Raw genomic sequence first — 12,453 nt, forward strand, 5'->3', positions numbered from 1 at the left:
GCAGAGACAAACTGTCAGATTCGGGGAGAATAGTCGCCCGACGACAAATCTTTTCTTCGGGGCGACTAATCTCCCTGAACTGCCTTCTGCCGACTAGAATGAAAATCGTTGTAGGGATTCGCTTTCCAAAGTCTCCCGAACTTGCCTCACGAGGAAACTTCGGAAACCTAAGTGCTCCGAGTGCCATCCTGCCGCCGATTTTCATTCTAGCCAGAGGGAAGGCATTTTGGGAAGATTAGTTGCCCCGAAAAGAGGAAATTTGTCGCCGGACGACTAATCTCCCTGAATCTCTTAAGGGCAGATTTATCAAAATGTGAGATTAGAACTCACCACAGAAAAACGAAATTTCTATTCATTCCTATGGGATTTTTAAAAGCATATTTATCAAACGGTGAGCCTCATTGATAAATATGATACTAAAAAATCCATAGGAATGAACGGAAAAGTGAGGGAGTTTATCTGTGGTGAGTTCTAATCTCACATTTTGATAAATCTATAATTAATATAAAGAAAATACAATGTTAAATAGTAACCCATTAGTTTTAGTTCAAATACAAGCACCAGGGATAAAAGACTAACTACACGTTGGTCTTACAGGGAGAATGCAGTGTATTTAGGCATCAATAAGACACCAAAGAGGTCTCCCAGTGAGATCATGGTGGCATGTTCACACATAGGGCGATTCTTTCAGACGTAGCTGCACTTGATTCAAGTGTGGCTCAGAGAGAGGTTTGATCTGTTATAAATTAAGCATGTAATGCTTTCGTATGTAGAAAAGTACTTTAAGACTGTACAAGTTCATTGTACAAGTTCACTGAATAAATAGAAGTCCTTTCTGGGTGTAACGGTTATCTGACTCCAGTTCGGCAAGTCATCCACTCGAGGCCTTGGCACAATCTGCAAAAATGGAGAAAAAGCGAGAGAGGATAAGTGCAGCTTCTGAGAACATTCGGACGTTAGATAAAGAAACCGGGCTACTGTCAAAAACCCATGTCTTGGTTTAAGAGTGGAAAATGTAGATCCCTCCTTTGACATACTTCTACTTGACTAGGGATCACAGCGTGGCACTGTCTTTAAAGAGTCAGCCTTTAAGATAACTTTTAGTATGATATAGACAGTCATATTCTGAGACCATCTGCAACTTGTCATTTCAGCAGCTGTCAGGTTGCTAGAATCCTATTTACCCTAGCAATCAAGCAGTGGTTTGAATGAGAGACTGGGAGATGGATAAGAGAGGCCTGAATCGAAAGATAAGGAATAAAAAGTAGCAATAACAATAATATTTTAGCCTCACAAAACTATAGTTATTTGTCGGGTTCAGTGACCCCCATTTAAAAAGCAGGAAGGAGGATAATTGAAAGGGGTTGTTCACATTCCTAACAGTTTTTTCAGTTCAGTTGTTTTCTGAAGTTTAAAGTTGAATGTTCGTGTCTCTGGTGTTTCAGTCTGTCAGCTCAGTAATTCAGGTGCAGATTCTGAACTGTTACAATTTGCTCCATTAGTTGATACATTTCTCAGCAGCATCTGTGGCATATGAGTAACTATTGTATCAATTCTAACAGCTGCCTTTAATGAAACCCAGAGATTCTGCTCAGCAGGGACAATTAAGAAATATATCAACCTAATGTATCAATTTAGAACAGTTTACAGGGTCACTGACCCTATTGCCAGAGCTGCTTCAGAAAGACACAAGAAAGTGAAAAAAATTAGTTTAAACTTCCATGACAGTCACACACAGACAATAGAAAGTAATTATTTCTGTTGGTTGGTAAACAACCCCTTTAAGGGTTAGTCCGCACGAGGAGATTCAGGGAGATTTAGTTGACTGGCGACTAATCGCTTCTTCTGGGCGACAAGCTCCCCGAACTGCTTCCGTGGGTCTTCCCATCCGCTAAAATTAAAAAAGTCGCCTGCGCTAAAGCAAACGCGGTGCTTTGTTTTCCGAAGACTCCTTGACTTCGGAAAACGAATAAATAATAAAAACCAATTGAAAAATTTCTTTGAATTGGCCACTCTATAAAATACTAAAAGTTACCTTAAAGGGGAAGGAAACCTCGTCGGCGCTAACCCCCCTCCCCCCTCCCGTGTATTGCCCCCTCCCCCCTGGCCTACCCCTCCCGCTGGGCAAATGCCCCTAACTTGTTACTCACCCTTCTGCGCAGGTCCAGTCCAGGGAGTTCACAGGCGACATCTTCTTCCACGCGATCTTCTTCCTCCTTTGACCGGCGCATGCGCAGTAGGATCGTTTCGCCGGTACGATCTACTGCGCATGCGCGTGACTTTTGGCGCATGCGCAGTAGATCCGTACCGGCGAAACGATCCTACTGCGCATGCGCCAAAACGCCGGTCAAAGGAGAAAGAAGATCGCATGGAAGAAGATGTCGCCTGTGAACTCCCTGGACTGGACCTGCGCAGAAGGGTAAGTAACAAGTTAGGGGCATTTGCCCAGCGGGAGGGGTAGGCCAGGGGGGAGGAGGGAGGGGGGCAATACACGGGAGGGGGGTTAGCGCCGACGAGGTTTCCTTCCCCTTTAAAGATGAACCACCACTTTAAAAACTATTTAAAAAAAAACAAAAACCAGTTAAAAGTTAACTCAAGCTTTTGTTCTACATTGATTAGGGATGCACCAAATACAGGATTTGGCCTTTATCAGCAGGAGTCGACCAAAAACGTGTGTCTGGCTGAACTGAACCCTAATTTGCATATGTAAATGAGGGGTGGGAAAGAAAATCATATTACTTTGTCACAAAACAAGGAAAACTAATTTTTCCACTTTTTCATTTCACACCCCTAATTTGCATATGCAATTTAGGATCCGGATTTGGTTCGGTATTAGGCCAAATCTTTCATGAAGGATTTGGGGATTAACCCGAATCCCAAATAGTGTATTCAGCACATCCCTAAATTTCACCTTGCACATGGCAGGAGCAAAAGTTTATCCAATCAGACAAGAAGTAAGGCTTAAAGATACTGTTTCTTATATGATTTTTTTGTGAATGGTGCAAAATATCCATGTATAAACTCTTGTTCTCTATTAAATACACCTTATTGTATTGGCAACAAGAAGAAGAGCATGCATGGATATTTTTCACCATTCACAAAAACAGTGTCTCATTCAACGGACGATCTCAAGCTCTGGCAGCAAAGGACGAAGGAACAAAACCAATGTATAAATGGCACTCACAACTCCATACGTTTAGGCTTTATGCTCCTTTAATCCCCATGGCATAGAAATGCAAACGCTGGGAGGCTTCCATAAGAAATGACTTTCACCTTGAACACGGCATCAATTTAAAACAAAGTTAAAGCTGAAATGAATCATTTCTTAGAATGTCACCATAGTGCCAAAGGCTTCGTCTAAGATTTTTTACAAACATAGTCTCTGTGCTTATGCCTGCCAGTGGTGGTGTATCCTGAGCTTCAACCTACCCATCCCCAGACATCAATAATGATAAAAAAAAAAAAATGAACGTTTTAAAGTACTAAAAATATAATGCAGTGTTGCCCTGCACTGGTAAAACTGCTGTGTTTGCATCAGAAACACTAATATTTTTTATATAAATAAGCTGCTGTGTAGCAATGGGGGCAGCCATTCAAAGGAAAAAAAGACTCAGGTTACACAACAGATAAGCTCTGCAGAACACAATGGTGTTATCCGTTATCCACTATTTAACCTGTGCCATATAGGCTTTTTTCCAATTTCCGCCATTTCTACACAGCAGCTTGTTTATATAAACTATATTTTCATTACTTTAAAACACTCATTTTGTGTTACTGTTCCTTTAAGGATAGCCTACCTGCACCCATAGCCATGTGATTCAGTGTGACAAGAAGTCCTGTTCTGGGTGTATACAATGAACACAACTATAGTGGCTGAAATAGGCCATTCATCACTTGCGGAACACTCTATACTTGCCTTTGCTAAAGTCACTGATTGGATTTCCTAACGGGGTTATGGCCCTATTACTGTTTACAACTAAAGAGCAAACAGAAATAAATATTTATCTTATATGAGGAATTCTGTCCTGCCTCTTAGAGGACATTGCTCATACACTTAAAAGATGCGGACTTTTGATTAAATTAGATGATTTCAAGTGGACAAAAGAGACACTTAGTGGTGAGATCTCGTTATTACACACTGTGAGCACTTACCTGTACAATTATTGTATCAAGAGAGCATGACTATAAGTACAGGTATGGGACCGGTTGTCCAGAATGCAGAGGACCTGGTGTTTTCTGAATAACGGATCTTGCCTTAAGTCTACTGGAAAATTATGTAAACATTAAATAAACCCCAATAGGCTGGTTTTGCTTCCAATAAGAAGTAATTAAATCTTAGTTTGGATCAAGTACAAGGTATCGTTTTATTATTACAGAGAAAAAGGAAATCATTTTTAAAAACATGGATTATTTGGATAAATTGGAGTCTGTAGGAGAACGCCATCCCATAATTGGGAGCTTTCTGGAGAACGGATCCCATACTGTACCTTTTTCACACAGAGTAAGGTTACATAATGTGTTTAATGATCACTTGAAAGGGCTTTTAGACAAACCAAAACGTTGGATTATAAAAAAAAATGAATATATATATATTTTTTTTAAATGACATCAGAAAAGAATAAATAAATATGGGACTTAGACATTTGCACATACCCTTCTCCTGTTAGCGCACAGCAGGACTGGATGTGCCATGGATGATCCTTTATTGAGCTAAGTGTGAGGTATTTTGATATATCCGCCGCTGACATGCACCCCTTGATGTCCTGCTTATTTGCATAGATCAGAACCGCCGCCTTGCGCAGATCCTAAAGACAAAAGGAACCTTTATTCCATAAAGGCAAAATCTTTGTACCGATATATAAAAGGAAAATAAAACACTATTCTATTAAATACCATACTGTGATTTGCTATCCCACATACAAAGTCAAAATACAAAAAAATATATATTTTTGGATGATACTGCGCATGAGACAATCTCTCTCTCTCTAGTTCCAAAGAGAGAGAGAGAGAGAGAGAGAGAGAGAGAGAGAGAGAGAGAGAGAGAGAGAGAGAGAGAGAGAGAGAGAGAGAGAGAGAGAGAGAGAGAGAGAGAGAGAGAGAGAGAGAGATTTTTTTTTTTTTTTGAATGCAGCTGCCTGTTTGTAGTTAGTCACGCTACCAGGCTAGTTAGTCGTGCTATCAGGCTGATGCTAGCAACCAGGCAAGGTCTGAATGACTACCTACAGATGAATAAGAGAACCTGAACAGAAAGTACAAAATCCTGTCTCAGTTCAGTCAGTATAAACTCCCCAGCCCAACCCCTTTTTTTGGGGCTCCTATGATGCACTTAAACCATAATAAGAATTCAGTTCCAATGTCTCAGTATGCAAGAGCAAGCTTCCTAGCTCAAGCTGGGCCACCCTTAGGATACACAGGACAGCATCCATCACCATCTCTAAATTTATATCAACCCTGTTCCCTTCCCAATCAACATGTGTAGGGCAGTCTCTGTGATTTCTCAAGGATTGCCCCCAGTATGACATGGGCCATAATCTGCCACCCTAGGAACATGCTCTCAGTGCCAATACTGAAATTGTTCCTCTGTCCATCACCCCAAGGTGACAACAGCATGGTAAAGAAATAGATTTAAAAAAACAGAGCCGGTTATCCTGCTAAGGCAGGGGTCCCTTATTTACCTGTGAGCCAAACTGAAATGTAAAAAAAAGTTGGGGAGCAACACAAGGATGAAAACAAAGTTGCTGGGAATGCCAAATAAGGACTGTGATTGGCTATTTGGTAGCCCCCTATGTGGACTGGCAGCCTACAGGAGGCTCTGTTTGGCAGTACAAATGCCTTTTTTACAACAAAAACTTGCCTCCAAGCCAGGAATTCAAAAATTACTGCTTTGAGGTCATTGAGAGCAACATCCGTAAGAAACTTGTTGCTTGCGAGTCACTGATTGGGGATCACTGTTCTAAGGCATGCTAGGATTCATTATGAACACTGACTGAACATTCCCTAAAAAAAGCAACCGATCAGCAATTCGCTTTAAAGAGTCCACTGGAGTTAAATTAATGAAATCAGATCAAATACCTAGCATGGGTCAAGATAATTAGATTAGACATAGAAAATTATAAGCAACATTAGGGAAATGGCACTGGGTGATTTTGTACACATATATTTTATTTTAGTACCCAGAACAAGCAATCCAATGTGCCCTATATTGTCCTCCACTGGCCCCTATTCAGAGGAACAAGTGGCTCGTCTGTCAGATAATTCTTGTCAATAAAGGAAACCTGACAAAACATAGGCACACAAAGTGGAAAAGTATTCAATGGCCAAACTGGTTGGTAACGTACCTCATGAGCCAGCATTCTGTACAGTTCTTCTTTTGTTATGGAAAGCCTTTCTCTGTCGGTGCTATCTACAACCAGGATAATGAACTGAGGGAATAAAAGGCATAAATAATGCTTAATATCAATGCATTACATTAAACAGATTAAAGTAGCTCATCTAAAGTTTCCAGCTGAGGGAGGGTTGATTTGTTGTGACTCTAAAGCTGGCCAAAGACGTACAGATATAATCGTACCAGTCCTTGATTCGTACGATTTTCAGACCGTGTGTGGAATGTCCCGACATTTTTCGCGCCATGGCGATCGGTCGTTCAGATGATCGGACAAGTTCGAAAATTTATGTCGGCTGCCGATATCATCTCTGGGTGTATTGCCGATCTGACAAATTTCAGTGGGAGACTGTCACTAACTTTTGTCGGAGATAAACTTTCATATGATTACGGTAAGGGCAGAACATCGTCTGATCTCTTGTTTTCTACTTTATTTAAACTGAAGGTTAGTGGCAGATCGGGAGACGTTCGTTCAATCGTCCGATATTGCAGGTAAACCTGCACGTCAATGGCCACCTTAAGGCATCTATAATCCCCTTAAATGCAGACTCCTGTTCTATTGGGTCAAACAAGTTCTAGTATAAAGGATAAGAAGTCAGCATTCACCAGCTAGATTCAATATGATAAGGTGCACATCTCTGGCAGCCGCTCCCACCCGAACAAAAAGGTACTGTCATTTCAAAATGCATCAGTTAATAGTGCACTGAAATCCAATTCTCAAAAGAGCAAACAGATTTCTTTTATATTCAATTTTGAAATCTGACATGGGGCTAGACATTTTGTCAATTTCCCAGCTGCCCCCAATCATGTGACTTGTGCCTGCACTTTAGGATGGAACTGCTTTCTGGAAGGCTGTTCTCTCTCCTACTTAATGTAACTGTCTCAGTGGGACTTGGCTTTTACTATTGAATGCTGTTTTTAGATCTACCAGGGAGCTGTTATCTTGTGTTAGGGAGCTGCTATCTGGTTACCTTCCCATTGTTCTGTGGTTAGGCTGCTGGGTGGTGAAAGGGAGGGGGGTGATATCAATCAAACAGCACTAAAGAGTGACTAAAGTTTATCAGAGCACAAGTCACATGATTGGGGGCAGCTGGGAAACCGACAATATGTCTAGCCCCGTGTCAGATTTTAAAATTGAATATTAAAAAAATCTGTTTGTTCTTCTGAAAAATGGATTTCAGTGCAGAAGTCTGCTGGGGCAGCACAATTAACGGATGTGTTTTGAAAAAAACATGTTTTCACATGACAGTATCCCTTTAAGACACAATTTCCAATTAGACAGCACCAAACAGGAAAGTTTCTTTAAAAGGCCTTTATTAAAAAAAGGGCTTTTCTTGACCAGCTATACAGCGACCTTTCAGGATAACAACAGCCTTTCCTCAAGCTTGAAAATACATTTTTTAATAAAGGCCTTTTTACAGAAACTTTCCTGTTTGGTGCTGTCTAATTGAAAATTGTGTCAAGCAAGTTCTATATCTACAGTTTCAGAAGATTATTAAAAACAACTTGCACTCACAGGCAAATATACTTTTTGAATAATTTGCTAGATATTTCTAGTTGCAGAGGAATACTGGTACAAGTACAACACAGCTAGGCATCTGTACTGCCTGCATTCCTCTTACAGCAGCCACGGGGCACAAAAACTAGGTTTCACTGCTGCATAAAGATGCACATTTTAGAGAGTTCTCTCTTTTTTTCTTTTGAGGCCTCGCCGCATACTCAACCCCTGGGCCTCGCCCACTGTAAATATTTGTACTGAAATTCCAGTCATAGGGTTACAGGTATCTGTGAAGAAAACATGAAATACGCATGTACCAGTAATCTCCCTGCATAACAAAACAGTCACAACAAATGTTGAAGGTGGTTGTTTACTAGTAATCTAATTATCTAAACTTGCATGGATAAAACATGGAGTAGCTTTAACTATAGATCAAGAAGTCACAAGAAAAAAAAAAAAACACATTTTCTGATTAACAACAACAATAATAATAGGTAAAAAAGTATGTTCAGAACAAGCCTTATTTTTTGTAGTTATGTTTAACATGGGGGTGTACTGCCCCTTTCATTTGTTAGCATTTTCCTTAGCAATCGGTTTTTTTTCTTAAACAAAACCTCTGTTTGCATGGATTAGTGCTGTTATAGAGGTATCCAACACTGCTGTACCATGAGTGAATTTACATTTTTAAGATCCCCATAGTCTGCCCTTAAACTGGGCTAAGATTAAAAAAAATCCCACCCCTCCCTGCAAAGGAACACAAAGCCACACAAAACTTTTTTTTTTTTTTGAGACTGGAAAAAACACCTCAGATGAGATAAATAAGTGCAGGCCGGACAAAGGACTGCTCTGCAGAGCTCCAGAATAGCTCATCAACTCTGTGTTAATCCTATGGATTACGGATACCTCAGGAAAGTCAATTTCAACGGACATAATATGGAAAATGGAACCACAACACACGCAGAGGCTTTGGAGCGGAATGGCAAACTATAACAAACAAGGGAAAGTTGTGCTCACCACTAATTTTTAAAATCATTAAGCGGGGTGCAGAGGTTGTGACCTCAAAATACACAGACAAATACAAGAGTCCACTGCACTGAACCCATTATCAATATATTAAGGACTTTTTGTACCTTAAGATACTAAAAATTACTTGCCATTTAAACAAAACAGGGATTGTTTGACGTAGTTGGCCAGCTTAAATATATTGCAATAAATGGACAAAGTCATCCCCCCGAACTATAAGACAGAACTGCTGAGGTTTCGAGTCCCATGACCAGCTTGCGCATGCCGACTAACATAAATGAGATAGGTATCTCATTCATAGCAACTCTCTGGACAATCCAAGATCCACCAATATGGAGCCTTAGCTCTGCACAAACCCAAAAGCTGCTCATCCCTGAGGCCACATGTGTAAAGACAACTTGGAACATGCAGGGTATAAGTGACTGCTCTCCATGATTCTGTTAGCAATGGGCAACATGTACATGTTTCAGAAGGATGACACCGGCAGAATTTATGTACAGGCACCCAGGGGCATGTGCCTATAGTGACTACATAACGGGGACCCTAGGGTGTTCAGGGGGTGTTGGGGAATATGACTCTGGGTTAGAGTTCTGCACGGAACCAATTTCTAAGACCCGGACCCAACCCCGAACCGTATCATTTACCCACTTTTATCCGCTACCCGACCCAGACCCGCAACTGCCGTATCCGCAACAAGCTGACCACCATCAAACAGGAAGTGATGGTGCTGCAAGCGAAAGTGACATCATCAAAAGTGAGCAGGGACAGAAACAAATTTTGTAAAACTTTAAAAGGATTAAAATAAAGACAATATTACATAAGATAAGAAATTTAGATGAGACCCGCAAACCAACCCGCATCTATACCCGCACCTAAAAATCCTACCCTCATTCTGCAGGGTGCCCGCATTTTTGCGTGTAACACACAGGTACCCGACCCGCTGCAGGACGGGTCACGCACAGAATGATACCATTATTAGTCACAAGTGGCTAAATATTGTCAGTCAATTTTTATTTAACACTATGGTCCAACCGTTGCTTCAAGTTTGGTCCTTGTGGGGGACAGACAAGCTGCCCATTGAATTAAAGCAGGTTTGTTTGGTCTGTAAACATAACCCAGTCATATACTGCACAAAGTAAAATCAGTGTAATATGGCCATTAACATGTTAAACCAAACTATACTCCAATAACTGGCCTGCAGTTTAACAACTGGGGTCACAAGGAAATCTGCCTCTGGGTGTTGGGTTTTACAAAGACGTCCTCACCCTGTACACTCCATTCCCTTGTGCAGGGAATTCTGGGGCAAACTTTACTCCCTTGTTAAACGGTTAATAGAAGGGGAGGCAGCACTTTCCTGAAATGGACTGGCGAGGAGAGCCTGAGAACTTTAGGCATATGTGGCATGTGGGATAATCATGGAAAGACAAACAGTAGCTCACACGCAGAAGGAAACTAAGCAAACACTTACACAGCTTCAAAGGAACCAAGGCTGAAACCATGTGAAACAAAAAAAAAAAAAGAATTCTAAAATCCCACACAACACACCTCACAAGTATTACAGAGAATGCTCGGTATGTCGTAGCCGTTAACATTCTAAAACAATGTGCACTTGGTCTTTATTTTATTGTAATTTAAATTTTTTATTCTAGTTTGTCATAGCTTGGTTGCTAGCTCGGGTCTCTATCTAGAGATGAGACAGGACTTTCCATAAGGTAGGAACATGCTTTAGATATTGTTTATACATCAGATGTACTGCTTATGATTTTTGAACTGTATATATGGGAGCCTAAACTGTAGGGGTGACCCTCTTAGGGAAGCCCCCAGTGGTCGATGGAATATATCACTGTATTTTCATACACACTTTTACAGGGGGAAGAGAAATTACTGCTAAATTGTTTCAGAAATCAGAACTAGAGGCCCAAAAGTGATGAACACAGCTTTCAACTGCAATTACATTTACAAATAACTTAAAAGGAGACAGAAAGCTGAGTTTAATCAATGTATATTGGAACGCCGTCTACAATTTTACTTTCTCTCATAATGCAATGGAGACCCCTCTTAAGAGTGGAATAAATTGTTGCGTGTACTGCTCAAGAACCATACAACTGGGCTAAAGGGGCGGTTCACCTTTAAAGGAGAAGCAAACCCTAAATTTAAAAAAACCCTACCCTACATAGACCCCCTCTCCTTCCTCACCCCCCAGCTTAGCTGCTACCCTAAGTCTTTACTTATCCCTTGGTACAGATTCTGTCCAGCGGAGTTAACGGGTGCCATCTTCTTCTCTTCAGTAATCTACGGGAAGTGCCATATCGGCGCAAGCGCAGTTGGAGCAATTCTGTTTCACGATAACTGTGCATGGCCGAACTCACGGAAATTGCCGAAGCGGCGGGAGAAGACCCGAAGATTACCGAAGTGGCTGAAGATGGCACCTGTGAACTCCGCTGGACAGAATCTGCACCAAGGGGTAAGTAAAGACTTAGTAGCATTTGTCCAGGGTACCAGCTAGGCTGGGGGGGGGGGGAGGGAGGGTAGTCTATGTAGGGTAGGGGGTTTGCTTCTCCTTTATGTTAACTCTTAGTATGTTATGCAATGGACAATTCTAAGCAACTGTTCATTTGGCTATCATTAATTGCTTTCTTCTTCTGACTCTTTCCAGATTTGAAATGGAGATTACTGACCCAATCTAAAAAAACAAATAATCTGTAAGGCTACAAATGTATTGTTATTGATACATTGTATTACTCATCTTTCTAGTTAGGCCTCTCCTATTCCAGTCTCTTATTCAAATCAATGCATGGTTGCTAGGGTATTTTGGACACTAAAATAACTCAAAAGTGACAAATAAAAACCAATTGCAAATTGTCTCAGAATATCACCGTGTACACCATACTAAAAGTTAACTCAAAGGTGAACAACCCCTTTAAGGATCAGGTGCCCATTTGATGAGCGGTCAGCCTGGAAAACTGAATATATCTCTCTCCTTGTGCTTTTAGCAGATGTCGAGGTACTTCAATAATCATACGAAAGGTTTTACCTCTGTGTTTGAGTAGTAGGTGTTCCACGACGAGCGCAAGGATTCTTGACCTCCAATGTCCCACATTAGAAAATGTGTATTCTTAACCACTATTTCTTCTACATTGCTTCCTATGGTGGGAGACGTATGCACCACTTCATTCATTAAACTGTTACATGAAGGGAAAAAAAAAAGCTGATGAGGTTTCTCTGCTAACCAGATACAATGTATATTAAAATACAGTTTCTAGGCATCAGGCTTCAGTGCTATTAATGTCAATACAGTCAGTGTACAGCAGCGGTCCCCAACTTTTTTTTGCACCACGGAGCAGTTTCAAGCAAGACAATTTTTACGAGGACCGGGGTAAGGGCGAATGTAGATGCGTGGGTGTGTTTCAGGCTTACCAAAAAACTGTCCAAAGAGAATTTTGGACCTTATCGCGAGCAGTAGAAAGTTTCCTGAGCTGTTGTCATGGCAATGTCATGGAGCTGGGATTGCAGGAAATTATGGCCTTTTTCATTGTTTTTGCAGCTATTA

At 41.0% G+C, this 12,453-nt stretch overlaps 1 protein-coding gene across 1 annotated transcript in view; it reads right to left on the minus strand.

Annotated features, from left to right (window-relative positions):
* Nucleotides 1-526: 526 nt before the first annotated feature.
* The window catches only part of LOC108718811 (ADP-ribosylation factor-like protein 5B), a 28,699-nt gene continuing 16,772 nt past the window's right edge, over nt 527-12,453 (minus strand). The window contains exons 3-6 of the mRNA XM_018267286.2: nt 11,938-12,085; nt 6,339-6,422; nt 4,654-4,805; nt 527-897 (exon numbers count right to left, since the gene is read on the minus strand). Of these exons, the coding sequence (XP_018122775.1) occupies nt 849-897; nt 4,654-4,805; nt 6,339-6,422; nt 11,938-12,085 (433 nt within the window). The 3' untranslated portion in view covers nt 527-848. The remainder of the gene's footprint in view (nt 898-4,653; nt 4,806-6,338; nt 6,423-11,937; nt 12,086-12,453) is intronic.

The sequence above is a fragment of the Xenopus laevis genome, chromosome 6L (assembly GCF_017654675.1).
Source record: "Xenopus laevis strain J_2021 chromosome 6L, Xenopus_laevis_v10.1, whole genome shotgun sequence".
Taxonomy (NCBI): domain Eukaryota; kingdom Metazoa; phylum Chordata; class Amphibia; order Anura; family Pipidae; genus Xenopus; species Xenopus laevis.